The sequence below is a fragment of the Cervus elaphus genome, chromosome 7, assembly GCF_910594005.1.
Source record: "Cervus elaphus chromosome 7, mCerEla1.1, whole genome shotgun sequence".
In the NCBI taxonomy this organism is placed as follows: domain Eukaryota; kingdom Metazoa; phylum Chordata; class Mammalia; order Artiodactyla; family Cervidae; genus Cervus; species Cervus elaphus.
The window spans coordinates 34,655,120-34,678,110 of NC_057821.1; the positions used below are offsets into that span (position 1 = coordinate 34,655,120).

The following is a 22,991-nucleotide window of genomic DNA, read 5'->3' on the forward strand; positions in this document are numbered from 1 at the left end:
TTTAGAATGGCTGGGTATGATTAACTTTAATGGGAGTAGTCAGTTTCTGATTTGATGTAGACTTGAGCATTTGTCACTGTTTCTGGTATGATAATATTATTACTGGGAACCTAACCGACTGTATCCTTGATTCACTTAAACCCTTTGAAGAGATAGGTAATGTGACCAGACTTAGGAAGGGACCAGAAACTATCAAGAGATGTTTTTATACATTGTTGCATTCATTTGGTTGATTTCTATGTGTGAGAGTGAAAACTTTTAATTCCAAATTTATGAGAGACGTTAGTCTGAAACTTCCCTTTTTTGAAATACCTTTGTCTGATTTTGATACAGAGCAATACTGGTCCCATCTAATTAGTTGGGAATGGTTTCCTACTCTTTCATTTTCTTGAAGAGGTTATGTCAAATTGATTTTAATTTTTTAAATATTTGTTAGAATACTCTGGTCAAACTATCTTGGATTGATGATTTTTTTTTTCAAAAGTTCTATGCTACACTTTCAATTTCATTAAATGTTATAGCAGTATTCAGATGATACATCTATTTTTGCTTCAAGTATTTTGAGATTATGTTGTTTGGTGTATACATATTTAGGATTATTATGTATTCCTGCTGAATTGACTCCTTTTTCCTTATGTAATGTCCTTGTATTCCTCTGTCTAGAGATATTTTCTTTGCTCTAAAGTCTACTTTATCTAATATTAATGTACATTTTAATCCTTTTATTTTCCAAATATCCATGCCATTTTTGAGTTTCTTTGGCTTTCCTGGTGGCTCAGACAGTAAGGAATCCCCCTGCCTTGCAAAGACATGGGTTCAGTCCCCGGGTTGGGAAGATTCCCTGGAGGAGGACATGGGAATCCGTATGCTTGCCTGGAGAATTCCATGGACAGAGGAACCTGGTGGGCTACAGTCCATGGGGTCACAAATAGTCAGAGACAACTTAGCAACTAAACCACCACCTGGTGTTCCTTCACATTTATCCCTTGGGAGGAATAGCCCTACTCAGGCTGCCTTCTGATGCTAGGTTGGAGGTCAGGAATGCTGGGCCTGGGTTGTCTTCTGTTACGTGCTGCTGTGTTTCTCTTCCATTCTTCAGGTCCTAAACTAGTTCTCCTTCTTCTTGCCAAATATACAAGGTCTCCTTTACTGGTCTCTTTTATTTCCAGAACAAACAGAGGAGTGAGCACAAAGAGATCAAGTTCATCTTGTCTGAACCAGAAGCCACGGTGTGTTTTATAATTTAGGGAAGAGATTTCTGGAGGGAAGTTGAGGACGAAAGTGGAAAGGAGTCCACAGTAGGTTGGAGATGAAAGTCATGCAATCCTTTTCTTTAGAATTCATGGGAAGCTGAGAAAGTAGTTTTTCTAGGTGATGTGTATATTCAGCTCTGAGTAAGTAAACTTTCTGTTTCAGCAAACTGTAAGTCTTCTGCATTTTTTCATGAATTTTCTTTACAAATGCATAGGTATAATGATTTTCATATGACATTTTATTTATTCTTCTAGGCCATTGATCTGCTTTTATTATGACTTGTGATTTAAACACTTGAAAAAAAAAGAAATCTATTGTAGAGTTCGTATTATGTAACAGTAGATGAATTGATGGAATAACAGAGGAATTAAAGATTTTATAATTGAGCTCATAAAATTTTATATATGCACATGAAGAGAGTCATTCACATAAAATTGTATTCTTGGCCCCTTGTGGTATTCTGAGAACTTTGATTGAAGCTATATGTAAAAGAAATTACTTTATTATGATAGTTAGATAACTGGTATAATTATGTGTGTACATTCAGAATCCATTAGTCCAGTGGCCATTAAAATGAGTGTCCTCATCCCCTGGGGAAGAAAAGGTTAGCATTTCCATTTCTATTTATTTTTATCTCACTGTCTCTTAATTTATATTTTCTGTATATTTTTAAATGTCATAATATATAAGAGTCAGTTCAGTTCAGTTCAGTCATTCAGTCGTGTCCGACTCTTTGCGACCCTATGACTCGCAGCACGTCAGGCCTCCCTGTCCATCACCAACTCCCAGAGTTTACTCAAACTCATGCCCATCGAGTCGGTGATGCCATCCAGCCATCTCATCCTCTGTCGTCCCCTTCTCCTCCTGCCCCCAATCCCTCCCTGCATCAGGGTCTTTTCCAATGAGTCAGCTCTTCGCATGAGGTGGCCAAAGTATTGGAGTTTCAGCTTCAGCATCAGTCCTTCCAATGAACACCCAGGACTGATCTCTTTTAGGATGGACTGGTTGGATCTCCTTGCAGTCCAAGGGACTTTCAAGAGTCTTCTCCAACACCATAGTTCAAAAGCATCAATTGTTCAGTGCTTAGCTTTCCTCACAGTCCAACTCTCACATCCATACATGACCACTGGAAAAACCACAGCCTTGACCAGACAGACCTTTGTTGGCAAAGAAATGTCTCTGCTTTTTAACATGCTATCTAAGTTGGTCATAACTTTCCTTCCAAGGAGTAAGTGTCTTTTAATTTCATGGCTGCAATCACCATCTGCAGTGATTTTGGAGCCCCCCAAAATAAAATCTGACACTGTTTCCACTGTGTCCCCATCTATTTCCCATGAAGTGAGATGCCACCATGATCTTAGTTTTCTGAATGTTAAGCTTTAAGCCAACTTTTTCACTCTCCTCTTTTACTTTCATCAAGAGACTTTTTAGTTCCTCTTCACTTTCTGCCATAAGGGTTGTGTCATCTGCATATCTGAGCTTATTGATATTTCTCCTGGCTATCTTGATTCCAGCTTGTGCTTCTTCCAGTCCAGCATTTCTCATGATGTACTCTGCATATAAGTTAAATACGCAGGGTGACAATATACAGCCTTGATGTACTCCTTTTCCTATTTGGAACCAGTCTGTTGGTCCATGTCCAGTTCTAACTGTTACTTCCTGACCTGCATATAGGTTTCTCAAGAGGCAGGTCAGGTGGTCTGGTATTCCCATCTCTTTCAGAATTTTCCACAGTTTATTATGATCCACATAGCCGAAGACTTTGGTGTAGTCAATAAAGCAGAAATAGATAGCAATGCATATATAATATTTTTACATAATATAATTAGGTCACTGACTGTGTTGTAAAGTGGAAAACAATTTGGGGATTACTTCTTCGGGAAACAGAAAATTATCAAAATTTGCTTCATAAAATGTTACTTAATTTGGGGGAGTTTACCAAAAAATTTTTTATGAAACCAGTTCAAGTGAAGAGGCAGAATGTTCAGAACATCCAAGTTCGCATGAGTTTGCATAGAGACTCAGTGACGGAAACATTTTTGAAGTTGAGTAGAAGAGCAAGAGATCTGACTGGACAGGGGAAAACTTGAATCTTGAATGTGAGAAAGCATGCTTGCTCCTCTCAGTTTATTCTAAGGTGTTTTGCTTTAAAACACCTCCCTTTCTTTACCTTTATTCCCTAAACCCCATCTTCTGCTTTACTATTTCTTTTCCCATAGTACAGATCACCTGTAACATACCATATAATGTACTTGGATTCATGTTTATTGCAGATTATCTGTCTTCCCCCAGCTAGAATGTCAGTTCCATGAAGATAAGTGTCTGCCTGCTTTGTTTACTGATGTAAACTAAGCACCAGTAAGAGTTTCTGAGTCAAGGAGGAATTAAGTAAAGTCAATTGGTTAAAGACCAATAGCAGAGTACTGGGCAGGCCTATAGGTTTCAAAATTTTGTGATTTTGATTAGCTATTGTAAATAAGCTGTTCTACAGTTAATGTTACAAGGTTAAGACACATTTCTGTTTATTTTATCAGCATAAACATAAACTACATTTGAAGATAAGGTTTTAGACCCAACATGATAGCCAAAATGCACATTCGAAAAAAAAAAATATACTAGTTGTTTTCTTTATCCAAAATAGAATTATGTTCCTTTTCAAAACTTTACCTTACATAGGTGTGTATACATATATGTCTATATACATAAATAAAATTCCATCTAGTCAAAGCTATTGTTTTTCCAGCAGTCATGAATGGATGTGAGAGCTGGACTATAAGGAAAGTGAGCACCGAGGAACTGATGCTTTTGAACTGCGGTGTTGGAGAAGACTCTTGAGAGTCGCTTGGACTGCAAGGGGATCAAACCCGTCAATGCTAAAGGAAATCAGCCATGAATATTCATTGAAAGGACTGATACTGAAGCTGAAGCTCCAATACTTTGGCCACCTGATGCAAAGAACTGACTCACTGGAAAATACACTGATGCTGGGAAAGATTGAAGGCAGAAGAAGGAGATGGCAAAGGATGAGATGCTTGGATCACATCACCGACTCGACGGACATGACATTGAGCAAGCTCCAGAAGATGGTGGAGGACAGGGGAGTCTGATGTGCTACAGTCCATGGGGTCTCAAAGAGTGGCTATGACTGAGTGACTGAACTTAAATGAAGGTATGCATATGTGTTATGTATATAACGTAATGATTATATGATAATTATACATAGGTCACATTGACAAATACGCTATTTTAGTTCCAGGTATCATTATATGTAGATAATATTGACATATAATGTTATTTTGGTTTCAGGTGTACAACATAATTATTTGATATATATTGCAAAATGATCACTGCAATATGTCTGGTGAACATCCGTCACTAGAAATAGTTACAATTTTCTACTTGCGGTGAGACATTTTATGATCTCTTGGCAGTGTTCAAATGGGCAGTAAGTATATTCCCTTTTTGACTTAGTGCAGTTAAATGATACAAGTGGCTTTGAGTCTTAGAATCAAAGAATCATGTTGAAACAGTTGAGTTGAATCAAACTTCTCAGTGCCAACTCATACAGGGCTTTCTTGAAAAATCCATCCCTGATTAGGCCCACCTGGCTCCCATCACATTGTATGGTGTGCAGGCATAGATCAGTGTTTAAGGTTTATTCTATCTTTTCCACTTGTTCATGCATTTCTTTCTTGACATTTTCAGTGCCTCGTTAGTCTCCTGTCTTCACTATCCAAACAGGTTATAATTACAGCAGAAGACGTCTAAGTAGCTAGACTCACAGTTGCTGCCCACTGGGCATTTTGGAAAGAGGTTGGGAAAGAGTTCTTTCAGTATTAGAGTTTTAATCTCAAGGGTTTAGAAAGCTTTTCAGTTTGCAGAGTCCATCAATACAAATATATCTCAGGAGTGGACACTGTTTAATTATTTATTTGATTAGTGATTAGCTGACTGTCTGCTGAGTGTAAGGCAATGAAGGGTTAGTAAACAAGGGAGGATTCAGGCAAAAGGGATGAGGAACTCTTGGAGAAAGTGGACACATGATTAAGGGGACCATTACCTCTATTTTGGTTAAGTTTTAGGTTTTGTTTAGGCTGGCTCTGTAAAGGAATGGGTTGTTTCCAATTTATTTCCATTCATCATCTATGCTTTACAATCTATGTCTTATTTAAGTGTTGAAAGTGACTAGTGACTTATTGCTTGTTATCACTGGGTAGTCGTGATTTGGTTCTGGTATTCCACAGGGTCTAGCAGAGGTTCTGTAGGGTACTTATTTCTATCATTTGCTGCAGAACCTTGACAGTTTTTGGTGATTTCTAGTACTAAGTTGATGAAATACAGGAAAATAGAGCTCAGATGCTTTTGGATAAAACCTTAATTTATCTCCTCCCTTCTCTCTGACGTTTCATATATTGACTCTACTAGTCCCATATTGTTGGATGCCTTTTTTGACTGTTATGTCTGCCTCATTCCTTGCATGTGGTCAAGGTTTATTCATTTATTATAATTTAGTCATTTATTCCTGTATTTCTCACATCCTTTGCATCTTATCACTTGGCAGAGCCCTCTTTGATTTTTAGTGTCATAATATTCCCAGCTCTTTCAGGTCTTTCTTTTTCTCTACCAGCCCCAACAGCCACAACTCCTCAATCCACATTAAAGTTTCTCTTTTCTAATTCTAGACATACTGATCTCTTTGACTAAATGTTCTTGGTTTCCTGTTGCTTTGTAGAATAAAGACAAACTCTCCAAATTGGCATATATGTTCTCCCTAATGCATAAAAATCCATACAAGTATTTCTCCATTCTAACCCTGCAATAATATATACAGCATATCATGGGAGCATAATCATGAGAGATACAACATGTATGGTAAAAAATGAGCATTTCTTGTGTTTCTGTAAGACTAAATTATTCACTGATACCTTATAATGCGATACGTATTCATAACTCAATTGCCTTGATCTAGGATGTCAGAGATACATATTTCAAAAGATGATCCTAAATGAATTGACAGATATACTGTTTTCCTGTTTTTGCACATCAATATCCCATCAACCTTTCAAAACTCAATCATAAAGCCATCCCATTTGTATCACTCCATTTGTATCATCCCATTTGTATCATCTGAGTGGTTCAGATGGCTCCTAGCTTTACTTCAACCCACTGTAGCACCGTGTTGGCATCACATTTTATCCTTCATCATTCCACCATGTAATAGAGTAATCTGTGTGTTTATATCACCCTCTCCTTCTCCACAACTTGAGGGCCTACTTTGGGAAAATAGAGGTATTTTTAAACCTCAGTTTAAGTCCTCACTGTATCCATGATATGTGATTTACTAATCTATAAGGTCAGTGAAATTCAAAAGTTCTTCGTTTGTTTGTTTCCCTTTGGTAACCACGGCTACTATTCCTGATATAGCAGGGCCATTTCTTCACATGTAATCTTACATGGAAATCTGTACAAGAGGGAAAAATCGATGCTTTCTAGATGGCAAGGGCATGATTGTTAAAATCCTGTCCAAATGTCCCCTCTTTGGCTATTCCTGACTGACTCTATAGAATATCTATGGCTCTGTTCAATATTGTCTGAAATCTACAGAATTCACTTTATATGTCACTGTCAAGCAAGGAGGGCACTCTCAGTGTCACCACCTCTGTTCTTGTTGTAAAGTTATAAATTTATGCTTGAAATAAATTTTATAAGAGACAAATACATGAAGATGTGTGTGGACTATTGGTGAGTGTATGTTTCCTCCAATTGCATTGTCCCCCTTGTTGCCAAATTTCCCTTCTAATATATATGATCCTCTCTGCTGGAAATATGTAGACATTGAAGGAAAGATACTTCAGCAAGTAACACAATAGAATTAGATGTTTTTGTCAATAAACGACTTAGAAACTGCTTATAGGATTTTTTCATGGTCTTTTGCGTTTTGAAAGAACAAATGAAAATACAAGTAAGCAGACACTTTACATGCATGAGGGTGCCAAAGGAGGGTTTGATAGATTGCTTTGTGGTAGAGTATTCTGTCATGTTCTGAAAGGTTTGGGTCGTCCCGGGTAGAGGAAGGAGCAGGACTCAGGCAAGAACAACCCTGGCTATGAAGGAAGAGGTTGGTTTTAATGGGCAGTGTTCCTGTAGGTGGGTGAAAGGTGTCTTTGCCTAAAATAAGATAATTTGCCTGCATACTGCCCTGAAGAGTTGCCAAACTTTGTTCATCTCTAGAACTATGACCTTTAGTAGCAACAAAAGGATACTCCTAATATAAAGGACAATGTCAGATAAAAGAGGAGAGAAGAGAAAACGGAAATAAAAGTGAATGTGAGATATGTGCTCTTTGGATATTAAAAAAAGCACATATGTTTGGGTCCTTAAAAATAAAGTGTTCTAACAGCATTTCATCCTTCACCACCCAAAGCCTTGACTCACTTTCCCTTTGCTGCTTTTCCTTCCGTCTTTCTCTTCCTTCTCTCTTCTTTATCAACCTTTCCCTTCTACCTTTTGATTTCCCAATTTCTGTTTACTAGGAATTACTGCTAAAGCCCTAAAGATGCTGCACAACCAGCCCAGCAACATCACTGACTTCTTAAGAGAGCCAGTCAAGAGATTGGCCCTCATCCCAGGTGGCTTGGAGGCTGTTGAACAAGCTGAGCAACCCTAATTCAGTCACATCGCTCCAGTCTCAGTAGAGACTCAGTCTATTTGGAGGATTTTATAATTCAGGGACCTACTAGGGCATGTTTGTAAAGCCAAATACTTACTGACTAGGATAGTTATTCTAAAAGGAAGAGAGAATGGTATCTCACTTCTCAGATAAATGTGTTTTTGAATCCAGCATTCTGATCTCCTCGGTGTCTATGTGACCAGTTGGACAATTGTCCAGAAGCCCCAGGCAGGGGACAGATGCACACCAGTATTTCTGCCATTCAATGGTTCAGAGTGTTTATGATACATGGGTTTCCTGTGGGTCAGCTAGTAGGCAGCTGACTGTGGGCTACTGGATTTTCTCCGGATGGTGCTTGCAGAGTGAGGGAAACAGAGAGGCTGTGCTGACGGCTGCAGGTGGTGAGCTGTGGGTACCAGAACATTTCCCCTGATTAAAAAGGAAACTATGGCTTTGGGGATCCCCAACTTGTGAGTGTCCTGGATAATCACAAGGACACCCCACAAGAGAAACACTTGTCAGTCAGGGGGAACTTGAGATCAGTCCATCTGGACCAAGAGAAGGCTACAAGAGTGCCATATAAGTCAGTGATGTCAGAACTTTCCCATCTCGTTACCATCTACTCTGTTCCAACATGGCCCAAGGAATGAAGATCCAGAGAGCGAGAGAGAAGGAACCTTGCAGAAATGGACACATTGATGCTTCCTGGTAGGTCCCCTGGGCCTCAGTAGGGTAGAGGGAAACATTGAATAGGCTGAATATGAGATGGAGTTGACACTTGACTGACCTGGCCTTGTGAAACCTGTGAAACCCAGAGTGACAGAATGTATGGAATGGTTGCAAGGTGATGCAGAAAATGAGGATGCAGTGGAGTGTGGGTGAAGACAGCCACTGGAGGAGGATGGAACCGGTTCACGTTTCTATCTGCTATGGTCTCAACCTCTGTGTCCCCCAGGAATTTCATATGGTGAAATCCAGATTCCCATGGTTATGATACCCATAAGTGGAGCCTTTTTGAGGTGATGGAGTTATAAGGATGGAGCCTCTTCAATGAGATGAGTGCTTTTATATATAAGAGACACACAGAGCTCCCGAGCCCTTCCCCCATGTGAGGAGACAATACGAAGTGTGTGACCAGAAAAGACCCTGCAAGACCACGCTGTGGAAATCCATTTCCACTGTTTATAAGTCTGTGATATTTTGTTATAGCAAACCCAGAAGGTCTAAGACAGCATCCTAACAATCTTCAGACAGTTCAGTAAACTTCATGCTATTTGTACAAAGGTGCGAAGCACTGATCCTGTATGGTGTAACACTGTGACAGTTGGTTGACAGTTTGCGGCTGGCTTTAATAAAGAATCCTGAGGATTCCGTCTTCTTGGTAGCATGGCCAGAACCATGAACAATTTTCTAATTCTCTGATTGTAATAACTTGACCCATAATAATTGGCTTTAATTGTTATGTAATCTCTTAATGGTCTTATTTGTAATGCCAGCTTCTGCTATTTGTGACTAATTTTTAAAACGAGCTTCATTCTCTCAATTGTAGGGGTGGATTTTCTTTTGATTTTATATTAAATGAAAATATGAAGTGTTGTCAAATTGCCCTCTTAGATTTTGACATCTCTACAGAGTCTGTATTTATTTTTTTAAGAGAAGAACCATTTCAAAGAGCATGCATTGAAAAGCTGTAAATTTCAAAGAAGCTTGCTATGGGATAGATCATTATGACCATCTCAGAGCGGGATCGGATGGATGTGGATTTAGCGCGTTTTGTGGATTCAGCACGCCAGGATCTTGGTGTAGATGTCAACTTTACGTGAATCCCTGCACAGGCACTGGAACAGGTTATAAAATGCAGAATGATGCCTATCTTCATCGGTGGACGTCAGGGATGGGAGTCCTGACCAGAAAGTGCGAGCCTCCGACATCTTCAGCCTGACTGCAAAAATAATCTGAATACCCAAAAGATAATGACTTCTTTTGTGTTTTATTAGTATTTGCTTATCTTTTTTGCTTCTAATTATCAAATTAAGATTTGGGGAAGACATACGAACATAAAACTCTCTAGATATGGATTTTGGAACTGGCCAATGAGAAAATTATTAGGAATCTAAAAAGTAGAAACATAACTCGTTTAGTTTTAACTTTCTCTTTTCTTCCTTCCCACTCCCATCCTTTGATTTGAGCAGAACAGAGAAAGAAGACACATGGAACTTCAATAGCAGATGTCGTGGGATACTTTGAAGAAAATGCTGATCTTGAAAATTCTATTCTCCAGTTCTCTTACTCCTGAAATTATTTCAACCACCTGTGCCTAGGAAGAGGCAAGCTTTTGGTGGAATTGTGTTCACATGACAAAAATTGCAGTGAAATTCTGATTCCTTTACAGTAGAATCTATCACTATGAATGACTAAACTCCTGCTTTATGTAGTAGAAGTCTATCATGTAGAAGTCATGAATCTTTTTCTTAAAAACTGAGATATTTCAAAACTCCTTATGCATTACAGAGGTCACCTCTTTCATTCATGAACAAAGCAAGAAAGCCCTCTGCAGGATGCTCACCTGGCTAAATTGCCTCTCTATGAATCCTTGCAGTTTGTCTGACATTTTCTCATTCTCTATGGCACTTGATAGGATAGCATCTGAATCTTCTTTCAAACTCTGCACCTCTTTGATTAGATGATACAGAGGTCTATTCCAGGAGTACAGTAATATGAGTATCCACTTACTAAGGTCTTCATTCTAAGCAACCAGAAGAAAAAGTCTCATTAAAATAATCATAATTCAGTGGTTTTGGTAACATGTGATCTTTGCTCAGAGCAGCTGACCTAAAAAAATTTTGGTTATTCCTATGTGTATGCAGAGATTTTTAAAGATAGTGAAAGTTTCAAAAGTATAAAATGTAAGCTATTAGTTCACACTTCTCTGAATTATTAAAAATCTAGGTTATTTTAGGAACTAATTTCTCTGATGTGTTCTAATTTATAACATGAAGAATTTTCTTTTTTCCTCTGAAATTCTACCACCACTCAGTGAGTTCTTTTATGTTTGTATATTTGCGTGAGAGAAATCTAAGTATTTTATGACAAGTCAGTATGCGCCTGCAGTACCTGACCCAGGAAAGAGGCATTCTACCTGTGCCCACATCATTGTCACCCAGTGATTCTTTCGTATTAATGAATCAGATGAGTCATTCATATTGATTTTCAATCGGTAATTTGTTTTATGCTATAACAACAAAGAGACAATGAAGAAGACATGACATTCCTAAACAGGCTTTCTTTCCTCAGTTGATCCCAACACTGGCCCCCATGCTGGTATCAGAAGACTCTGTCTTGTTGACATGTGTCGGGGCAGAAAATGGCAGTGTTGTCCTTAGTAACAGCATCAGTGGGATTCACAATGGAGGGTTCCCCTCCCCCCCAGGTTCACTACTACTAGTAGAATTGAGCATGAAAATCCTGGGGGCTGAATATCTCTAATTAATATGCTTGATTTCTTTACATCCATGAACTGTTTTAGTGGTAAAGAACAGAGAACTGAGTAGGATTAAATATAGTAATGCGTATAATGTACTTAGCAAAATGTATGGCCATGTAGTAACTCTGAATAAACTTTAAATTTAAGCTTATTGAAAAATCCCTCCTCTTCTTCCACTTTGACCTTTTTCCATTACTTGATCATCCTCATTATTAAGGGGGACTGCATGTGAAAATATTTTAAATAATGTTAGTAAGAAGGATAATGCAGGATATCAATAACGGTGACAATTTGCAGGTGCCATAAATGATTGAGCCTTGCTATGTAAACTGTGTTGTCCTCAGAACAGAGGCAATTATTGTGGCCATGAGAAGCAAAGCAATGTTTTATAGGCCATTGTGGGGGAGACTTACAAATTAAGAATAAAAAGTGACAGAGAAGTCATTGAGAATGATGAATGAAGAAGGTGTCAGAGAAGTAGAAGCAGAATCAGGAGAGTCTTGAAAGTAAACGTGATCGCCTGGGTGGTGCGGTATAGAACTCCCAAGTAGGAGTCAGTAGTAACAAGGAGTACTCAAAACTGGGGTGTGTTTCTCACATATTCATGAATTTTGCAATCTTATATTTTACACATGGAAGTTCCCATTCATTTCCTGGTTTTGTACAGTATAATAGCTGCAATCCTGTGTCTAATGCATTGGTCGAACTAAAGTTGTCTGCATGGACCCTTTATAGATCTGTTATTTACTTTGCTACTACAGATCGTTAGTCATCCCTTGATTTCACTCATGCTTCATCAACTGCATAATATAATTTCTCTTCAGTTGCTTACGGTTCTTACACCTTTTCCTCCATGTACTGTTACCATAACCTCTAATAGTCTGAAGCCTGGTTACCCAGATACTGTCTCATTTGATTTGGTGAAAAATCCAGGTAAAAAACTCACGTTCATCTGTAGGGCTTTTTCTCTTTCTTCCGGAGCATGGAGGGAATTTGTGTGGCAGCTCTTGGTGGCATTGATATAGTACTGTTTGCCCTTCCTGAAAGTGATCAGGCAATTAGTTAGAGTTGTTGGGCATTCAGTAGATGAACCCATTACCAGAACATTTACATGTTTGATAGACGTGGAATTTTTTTAATGGGGGGGCATCATAAAATTTGAAAGTCATTCTTTTCCTACTTTTTTGATACATTGTCTATATAAAAATGATTTTACATCTAACCTTTCTAAGTTTAAACTTTTCCTTTCTCTGTTTTATTATTATTATTATTTTTAAACTATTTGAACCAAATATAGTACATATGTACCAATAGTTGGTGCTTCCCAGGGGATGGTAGCGGTAAAGAACATTCCTGCCAATGCAGGAGATATAAGAAGACTCAGGTTTGATCCCTAGGTGAGGAGCATCCCTTGCAAGAGGATATAGCAACACACTCCAGTATTCTTGCCTGGTGAATCCTATGGACAGAGCAGCCTGTTGGTCTACAGTCAGTAGGGTTATAAAGAGTTGGATACAACTGAAGTGACTTAGAATGCATGCGTGCACCTATATTTAACCATTTAATCTCTGTGGGTCAGAGCCAATATATTCCCTTATAAGGAGTAATACAGTAATGACTTCGACTTATTTCTGAATCCACACACCAAAAAGATTAGTGTTCATCCCAGGTGCAGAATACAATGTTGTTTATGGTGACAAAATGGTACATCAGAAAATCATAGCATAAAGTTATAGGGAATACTAAGCAATGGACTTAGAATAACAAGAGTAGAAAAATCTAACTAACACTTTGATAGAGAAAAACTAATCTTTAGCAGAAGTTACGAACATTTAAAGAGATTACTTGGAAGAGTTGGGAAAAAAAAAGGACGGTCAAAAATGGAGGATGAAACAAAAACTAGTGTTTACAAAGAACTACGTAAATTTAATAGAAACCTTTAGCACCGCCTTTTATTAGCTGTCTGCTCTATTGTGTGCTCCTTGATTGACCTAAAAGAATTAACATACAACTTTCAAATACCTTCATCAGAAAGAGAATAATTGTTTCCAATTGTAAACTCCCCTTCTATTGTAGCTTGAAACCTATTCACTGCAAATCTTAAAACAATAACTTGTAGCATTAAAAAAACTATCATTATTTGTTTTTGTGACCGGGATTCAGCTTTGTTTAACATGTTCCATCCACCCAGTTCACTGCAGAGCAGTTCTCATTTATTGGCTATTAACTCTGAGCCTAGAGAAGAAAGCCCAGAGAGACACTGAAGGACCAGAAAATCAACATGCTTCCTTTTCCCCAGTCCCACCTAAAAGTGCTTTATGTCAGGTAGTATTATGGACTGAATGTGTGTTCTTCAAATTCATGTGTTAGAGCCCCAAATGCCAAAGTACTGTGCTTTGAAAAGGATTCCGACTTTTGCGGACCCCATGATCTATAGCCCTCCAGACTCCTCTGTCCATGGGATTTCTCAGGCAAAAATACTGGAGTGGCTTGCCATTCCCTTTTCCAGAGAATCTTCCAGACCCAGGGGTAAAACCCAAGTCTCTCCCATTGCAGGCAGATTTTTTACCATCCGAGCCACCAGCAAAGCCCATTAAGGTTAAATGAGCTCTTAGGGTGAAACGCTCATCCATTAGGTTTAGTGTCTCCATGAAGTGAAACACCAGAAAATTTTCTCTCTGTCTCTGTGTCTGTGTGTCCTTTCCTCTGTCTGTCTTCCCCACTCCCCACCCTGTGTGAGGACACATGGAGAAGCCATCCTGGGAAGAAAGAGTTCTCACCACAGCCTCACCTTGCTGGTGCCCTGATCTGGGACTTCTAGCCCCCAGAGCTGTGAGGAAATAAATTTCTGTTGTTTATTCCACTGAGTCCATTGTATTCTTCTATGGCATTCCTAGTTGACAGATACAAAATCATTTATTTTGGAATTTTAAAAAAGAAAATGAATGAAGGAAATTGAAAAAGTTATTGCACTTCTTAGGAATCTTTGAGATTTCACAAAACTGGTCCTTTCTTCAATTTCCACATCTTATGAGCTGATGGCATCTTTAACCTAGAGAGTGTGTTATTTGAAGTTTGGCTGATGCAGCCCTCTTGTTTAAAGAACAGTATGGCCCAGTCACTTATGCGAAGTTTCCTTCTGGGAACCTGGCGGGCTACAGTCCATGGGGTCGCAAGAGTCAGACATGATTTAGCAACTAATCCACCACCACCACCACAGTACTTATAAACTCATTGAACATTATTGTGGAAAGGTTATGATAGTCGTGGGAGAGCCTGGCGGCATCAATAAACAGGTCTGTAAGGGATTTCAAGGGGATGTCAAACACGTCAGGACTGCAGGTTGGGCATAAGTTGCCTTGGCACAAGAGCAGTTTTGACATGACCAGCAGCAGGAGCAGGCAGGACCCTGCTAAAGTAAAAACATGAGCCATTCTGAGATGATCTAGACACCTGACGTTATCAAATCCATCCTGTGGAGGGAAGCCTTCTCTTTCCCTGTTGCTCTGAGCAACAGTTGGTGCTGTAGTAGCTGGGCTGGGGAAGAAAGAGTGCCTTCTGTGTGAATTTAGATGGATGATGATATTTGCACAGATAGATAGTTGGAGAAGTAGGTTACTCCCTGCTTTTTTGCTTTGCTCGCAGAAGTACTTCTGTGCTCTGCAAACATTTAGAACTTAATTCTGAGCCAGAGTGTTTAGGCCATTCTTTTAAGACAGTTTAATGTTGGGACTCTGCAGGCTCTCAGCAGAGAGGCCCTCTAGGAGTTTGTAATTTTTTCACACTACATCGACTAATGCTTGAATTTTAGACACTGAAATGATAAGAAAAGTCCAGTTGATCTGTGTGGTTTACCATCACACTGGGATAAAGGTAAACACATGACTGACTAATCGCTACTACTGAGTGCAGAGAGAATACAAAGAGAAAAACAACAATGTACCTTGGAAGTACTAACTCACCTTTGTAACCGCATGCATGTCTTTGATACTTTCCCAAAAGCTTTAAAACATCTTAAAATTTGTGTTTCACAGTAACCCTGTGAGATAGCCTTCATCTTCACTATGATGATCAAATTATAATAAGATGTAATGACTTGGAGAGGGCAAGTAATTTTCCCCAGGTCCCATTATTAGCAGATGGAGGAGACTGGGCACCAATACAGTCATCTGTGCACTTCCTGATGTCACGTCACACATGCCTGTGGGCTCTCGGTCTGCATGTGTGTAACCAGGACCATATCAGGAGCTGTGATGACTCTGCTTGCAGAGAAAAATATTTTGTCTTTGACTGCAAAACAGCAATGACCCTAGAACATTGGTTTTATCCACTTGTTCTGCTCTGTTTATAAAACACTCACCGTTAAAGTCTTTGACAATTATCAGTGTGGGGGCCTGGTTCTCCTGGCTAGCCTTGTTTCTAGGCACCTTGACAGCTCTTCTACTTTTATGCATCTTTTATAAAAAAGGTCTGTCTAGTCAAGGCTATGGTATTTCCATTGGTCATGTATGGATGTGAGAGTTGGACTATAAAGAATACTGAGTGCCGAAAAATTGATGCTTTTGAACTGTGGTGTTGGAGAAGACTCTTCAGAGTCCCTTGGACTGCAAGGAGATCCAACCAGTCCATCCTAAAGAGATCAGTCCTGGATGTTCTTTGGAAGGACTTATGCTAAAGCTGAAACTTCAATACTTTGGCCACACAATGCAAAGAGTTGACTCATTGGAAAAGACCCTGACGCTGGGAGGGATTAGGGGCAGGAGGTAAAGGGGCTACAGAAGATGAGATGGCTGGATGGCGTCACTGACTTGATGGACATGAGTTTGACTAAACTCCAGGAGTTGGTGATGGACAGGGAGGCCTGGCGTGCGGCAGTTCATGGGGTCGCAAAGAGTTGAACATGACTGAATGACTTAACTGAACTGAACTGAGTCTTCTCATTACATTTCTTTCTTCGAGAAAAATAGCAAATAAATCTCCAAATGGTAATACAAGAATCTTACCTGCTCAGCACCCAGGACCCCGTCACTGGCTCTGTGGACGTGGCCTGGCCTTTCCTGACTGTGACGTTTCAGGGAGAAAATCCATCTGTCTGGTCGGGAGCACATCCTGACACCCATGGGGCTCAGTTTTCGAACCATCTCCAAACATCTCCTCTTTGATAGTAGAACCAGATCTTCATGTTTCCATGATGTATTGTAATATTTCAGAAATTATTCCTGGCCCTACCTTTGGCCAACAGAAGCATAAAATCATAGACTCTTGCAAGCGTGATTTTAATATTACTTTTCCTGTCCGTCCTTTGTAAATAAGCAGAATATAAGACTAAAGTGAGCAAGAATTGAGTTTGGACAAGAGAACTGATAAAACAGGAATTTTATCCTCCTGAATGAGATCTCAACATGATTCTTTTTCCAATTTACCAGAAGATTGGTAATTTAATGAAGGATAAGATATCAGCATTTACGAGGTTTCCTCTGCTCTTAGTTAGTTTAAAGGGGCATGTGTCTAAGAAGAAAATGGTTACTTAAAATTAGGTGACGAAAATAAAAGAAGTAGTTCTCAAAAAGAAGACATATAAGTTGGAGAAATTTGGGACTATCTCTCTCATAAACTAAAGAGCTTATTGTGACAGGCAAGGAGAATAATAGCTTGTATAACATAGGCATATTTGTCTGCGTATATTTCTGTGCATGTATACATGTGTTATGCATAAATATATGCTTAATTCCTACATGGAACTTTGGACCTTATGAAATTCAATTCTATAAGGGGCAGTAAATATAACAGAATACCCTAATTCCTAATGTATTTGATCATTTATTGGTAGAAGACTTAACTATATGATTTTTTTTTTGTTAAAATGTTATTCGTGTGTTTGCTTTGGTGGCACATATATTAAAAAATTGGAATAATACTGAGAAGATTAGCATGGTCCCTGCCCAAGGATGACACACAAATTTGTGAAGCCTTCCATATTTTTCTGTAACAACTTCGAGGGGTGGGATGGGAAGGAAGTTGGGAAGGAGGTTCAAGAGAGACGGGACATAGGTATACCTATGGCTGATTCATGTTGATGTTTGGCCAAAAGCACTACAGTATTGTAAAGCAATTACCCTTCAATTAAAGATCAATAAATTGAATTATTGAAACTGTTACTGGGGATCATTGATCAGGTTCAGATATTCATTATATGAGTAAAAAATATCTGATTGGAAACTGATGGTGTCAATTATCATTGGTTAGTGATTCATTAACTTTATACTTGAATGAGAAAAGTAAACTAACAAACACTATTATCTGTAATTCAGTGTCACAGCAAGCTATAATTCTTGTCTGCGTTCACTTTTAGGCGGTATAGCGCCCAAACTTTGAAACTGAGGCCATTCCCAGAAGCCCACAGTCATGAGTCCTACCCAGGGTTTTTGTTCCTGATGTTGGAGGCTTCTTTTGCTGGCCCACTAAGTCTGAAATTTTCTCTCCTGAGCATTCTCTGGTTCTATCATGTGCACAAGTCTTTCTATTTTGGTTTTCTAATTTGATTCTCTTATTCTTTTGATCAGACTACCAAGTCTCTTTACGATGTACTTTTCAGACCCTTTTGTGCTTTGATTTTTCTGATGCTCATTAGTGTATTTGCTTCCATGTCTACCTCTCTGAGTAGTTTTCAGTATCTACATGTACCCTACTCTATTTCCTTACTGTCTGGACTCTGGCGTTTAGCATCAGTGTATTTTTATGAACTGCATTTTCCTCTGGTGCAGTTTCTGGTATACGGCTTAAGCTGGTTAGCTCCCATCTGGCTTGTTCGTGTTATCTCCAAAAATTAGAGAACTCTGCTTTCTTTCTAGGCAATACTGCCCCTTCTTTTGATACCATTGCTAATTTTCTGTGATTTCACTTCCTGCCTCATAAGCTTTGTCTTTCTCAATCTACTGTACCTTGAGTACTATGTGTTTTTATGTTAGTATTACTATTTTAAATAAATATCAACCTAGTGTACCTGAGAATTAAAGGGAGTAAAATTACAATAGCATTAGTAATAATGCATTGCCCCCATTATAATCCAGTAATGCTCCCAGTTTTAAATGACTTTCTACCCATGTATTATTGAGGTCTCTTACTCATTTTTCCTTACTATGTGTTTCAATTTTGAATAGAATGTAGAAAACAATGGAGTGGAAAATTCTGAAAATCACCTTGGATTTTTTATGCCTCAAGATTAAGTATGTAATTATTAGTTTTTTATAATTAGTAGGGCTATTCTTAGCACATATAACTCAGTGTAGGGTGATTGCTATTGAGTGAAGGATGTATACTGTGAATTGCAATCACCAAACAGGTGATTAGAGATAAAGAAAGCAATGCCAGGAAGACACAGGCTTCTGTTTTGGAAGGAAAAACTTACAGTGTCTGTCATCTACAGTCTAATCTTCAGATTTTTCAAAACAATTAATCTTCCTTTTCTCATTTAATAATTTGGGTTGTTTGATTTCTTTTGCTACTGAGTTGCATGAGTCTCTTATATATACCTGGATATGAAGCCCTTACCAAATATGTGATTTGCAAATATATTTGTGTTATTCCATAGATTGCCATTTCATTTCATTGATGGTTTCTTTTACTATGTGGAAGATTTTGAGTTTGATGTGGTCTCACTAGTTTATTTTTGCAGCTCTTGCCTTTGCTTTTGATGATTGACTGTTTGAGCTGCTTGTATTTTGGAAAGCAATCCTTATCAGTTGTTTTATTTGCTATTATCTTCTCCCATTATTACCAAAAGACACAGACTGGATGAATGGAGACAAAAACAAGACTCATATATATGCTGTCTACAAGAGACCCACTTCAGTCCTAGAGACACATACAGACTGAAAGTGAGAGGAGGGAAAAAGATATTCCATGAAAATGGAAATCAAAAGAAAGCCAGAATGGCAATTTTCATATCAGAAAAAATAGACCTTAAAATAAAAACTATTATAAGAGATAAAGGACACTACCAAATGATCAAAGGATCAGTCCAAGAAAAAGACATAACAATTTAAATGTTTATCTACCCAACATAGGAGCAACTCAATACATAAGGTAAGCACTAACTGACACAAAATGAGAAATTGTTAGTAACACAATAATATTAGGGCATGTTAATACCCCACCTTTACCAATGGACAGATCATCAAAACAGAATATTAATGGGGAAACATAAGCCAAAAAAGAACTATTAGAGCAAACAGACCTAATTTATATCTTCAGCACATTCCATTCAAAGGCAGAAGAATACACTTTTTTTCAACTGCACATGGAACATTTTCCTCATCTTGGGTCACAAATCAAACCTCAGTAAATTTAAGGAAATTGAAATTATATCAAGCATTCTCTCTGACCACAACAGTATGAGACTAGATATCGACTATAGAAAAAAAAACCAACTTTAAAGAACAAAAACACATGGAGATTAAACAACACATTTCTAAATAATAAACAGGTTACTGAAGAAATAAGGGAGATCAAAATATTCCTAGAAACAAAGAACAATGAAAACATGATGATATAAAACCTATGGGAAGCAACAAAAGCAGTTCTACAAGGGAAGTTTATAGTAATACAAGTCCTACCTCAAGAAACACATTGAATAGACAACCTAACTTTACATATCTTTAACTCTTTTTAAAATTTCTATCAATGTCTTAAAGGTTTTGCATAAAATCTTTCAACACCTTGCTTAAGTTTATTTCTAAGTGTTTTATCTTTTTGTGATGCAATAGTAAATGGGATTATTTTCTTTATACCACTTTCTGAATAGTTTGTTGTAAATATATTGGTAAGCAACTGAGTTTCTTGTATTGGAATATAGTAAACATAATGTATGCTACATCTTTAAAGAATAGACATTTTCCCACAAATAAGACATATAGATGATCAAGAGGTATATGACAAGATGCTCAGCATCACTAATAATCAAAGGAAATGCAGATCAAAAGCACAAGAGATATCACCTCATACCTGTTTGAATGGCTAGTACCAAAAATGTAATAAATGACAAATGTTATTGAGGATGAGGAGGAAAAGGAGTGCTTATGCACTGTTGGTAGGGATGCATAATGGTGCAACTCCCATGGAAAAATACTGTGAAGTTTCCTCAAGAAATTTAAAAGAGAACTGTTATGTCATCCATTATCCCACTTTTGGATATATATTCAAAGGAAATGAAACCATTGTCTCAAAGAGAGATCTATATTTCTATGTTCATTGCAGCATTATTCACAGTAGCCATGGTATAGGAACAACCTGAGTATCTTTCAACAGGTGAATGGATTAAAACAATGTGATGTGACATATATAGGTAAATATTATTTTGCCATTAGAAAAAGAAAGAACTCCTTCCATTTGTGGCAACATGGATGAAACTAGAGGGCATTACACTAAGTGAACTAAGTCAGAGGAAGACAAATACCATATGATCTCAATCATAAGGAATCTCAGAAAAAAAAAAAAAAAAAGATGGAACTCAGAGTAGAAAAATGATTGCCAAAGACTGGAGGGTAGGACAAATAGGGAGAGAATTTTAAAGGTTACATACTTTTCATGTATAGAAAAATAATAAGATCAGAGGTTCTAATATTTGAGCTTCATGATCTAATCATGGAATCTAATCACGAGATTGAACAAGCTCTAGGAGTTGGTTACGCATAGGGAAGCCTGTGTTGCCACAGTCCATGGGGTCATATAGAGTCGGACACGACTGAATGAACTGAAGAGAGTGGAACTTATCTGTGTTCTCCTCAAAAAGCAAAAGTTAAACATGTGTGGTGATGGCAGTGTTACTTAATAGAAAGGGAAACTCATTTCTAATACGTGTACAAATGGGGGTGGACCAGATGACGGAGGGACAGGTGGAAGTGGGGTACACCTCTCTCCACTGATGCATCAACAACATCTAAAGGTGCAGCAGTTCTCACAGAAGACCAGGTGAATACTGGCAGGACGCCCTGACTACTGAGAAGGAATGTCCGGATCCATACAGAACTCAGTAGGACAAAGGAAAGAAGGGACGAGGAAGAAGGGGAAAGAAGGAGGAGAGCAAGTGGGACCAGCCTGCACCTGGGGGTGCAGCTGAAGCACAGGGGAGAGACCCCATGTCCATGGCTGTCCACTGGAATGGGGAAGTCATTTGAAGCTTTGGGGAGTGAACCAACTAACCTGTGACCATCTGAACGGAGTGAGAACCACATAGACAAGCCATGCTGCTGCCTTTCATACCTCGGACAGGGTTGTAAGTCCACTGGTGTCCACGGAAGCTGGGAGCTAGAGCCATGGGGATTGCGGAATGATCCCAGGGAGAGGAGTCCTGTTGACCGTGGGCAATCAGCCAGTGGGATGGGATGGAGGAAATCCACTGCATCAAATGCTTCTTAAGGAAATCCACAAGGCCATAAAAGTAGGGTTCAACTGCCCATGGAGTAGAGCTATCTCTTTCTCCATGGTGGTACCTGTAGGTTGAGCAATAGAGAAAGACTTCAGTGAGGTTGGTCCTTGATGCCTGATGCACTAAACAATGGAGAGTTTTGAATGTGTATATACCCTACCCTACCCTATTCTCTGTCTCAATTGTGGATTTTAGCATCGTAATATTTTTATGAACTTAAGTTTCTTCTGGCAGAGTTTCTGGTTTACAAATTAAGCTAATTCCTCACATCTGGCTCATTCTTAGTGTTTCAAAAAACTCTGAGAACCTTCCTTCCTCTCAAGGCAATACTGCCCTTCACTTTACTACCATTACTGACTTCCCATACTCTTACTTCTTGCCTACTATAGTCTATGTCTTTCTCTATTCACTATAACTTTAGTAGTTTGTGTCCCTATGCTGTTATTAATATTTATGATAAAATATTAACCTTATGCAGTAGAGAATCAAATGGAATGCAGTTACAATAGTAGGAATAAATTACACCCAAATTATAATCCATTAATGCTCCCATTTAAAACCGATTTTCTATCTATATATTATTGAGGTCTTTTAACTCAATTTCCTTACTCGGTGGCACAATTTTGAAATGAAATATAATACAATGGAGTGGTAAACTCTGGAAATTAACTTCCTTTTGACATGCCTCATTAGTAAGTATGCAAATATTAGGGTTTTCTTCCCCCAGTGGGGCTGTTCTTAGTACATATTATAGCTCACTGTGGGTACACTGTGAAGAATGTACACTGTGAACTGTAATTGTCAAACAAGTGAGTGGAGATGAAGAAAGTAATGCCAGGAAGATAGAGGCTTTTGTTGTTCTATAAGGAAAATCTTGCTGTGTCTCTCATCTACAGTCTAATCTTCAGATTTATTGAAACTCTTACTTTTCTTATGCTCCATTAAAAATTTAGATTATTTGGGGTTTTCTGCCCTTGAGATGTAAGTCTCATGTATTTTTGGATACTAAGCCCTTATGAAATATATGATTTGGAAATACCTTCTGTCAATCTGTAAATTGCCATTTGATTTTGTTGATGTTCCTTTGTTTGGAGTTTGATGTGGTCCCACTTGTTTGTTTTGGCAGTTGTTGCCTTTGCTTTTGATGTGAAACCCAA

At 38.4% G+C, this 22,991-nt stretch overlaps 1 protein-coding gene and 1 non-coding gene across 2 annotated transcripts; one reads left to right on the top strand and one right to left on the bottom strand.

Moving 5' to 3' along the window:
• Positions 1-9,705: 9,705 nt before the first annotated feature.
• LOC122697816 (placental prolactin-related protein 1-like) lies at positions 9,706-21,723 on the bottom strand. Its single transcript, XM_043908814.1, has 5 exons — positions 21,669-21,723; positions 14,618-14,817; positions 12,355-12,444; positions 10,491-10,670; positions 9,706-9,879 (listed from the first exon to the last, which is right to left on the bottom strand). Exons 1-5 carry the CDS (start codon positions 21,721-21,723, stop codon positions 9,706-9,708), a joined length of 699 nt encoding a protein of 232 aa, XP_043764749.1.
• On the top strand, positions 17,281-17,391 carry LOC122697960. The gene has a single exon (XR_006342280.1). It is a non-coding gene; the product is annotated as a U6 spliceosomal RNA (small nuclear RNA).
• Positions 21,724-22,991: the final 1,268 nt, after the last annotated feature.

Coding starts and splice junctions, on each gene's coding strand:
- LOC122697816 (XM_043908814.1), bottom strand. CDS start 21,723: ATGGCTCTAGCTCCCAGCTTCCGTGGACACCAGTGGACTTACAACCCT. Junction 14,818..21,668: donor GACTTACAACCCTGTCCGAG/GTATGAAAGGCA, acceptor TTACTTTAGCAG/GGTCCTGCCTGCTCCTGCTG. Junction 10,671..12,354: donor AAAAAGCCCTACAGATGAAC/GTGAGTTTTTTA, acceptor CTGGTTGCTTAG/AATGAAGACCTTAGTAAGTG.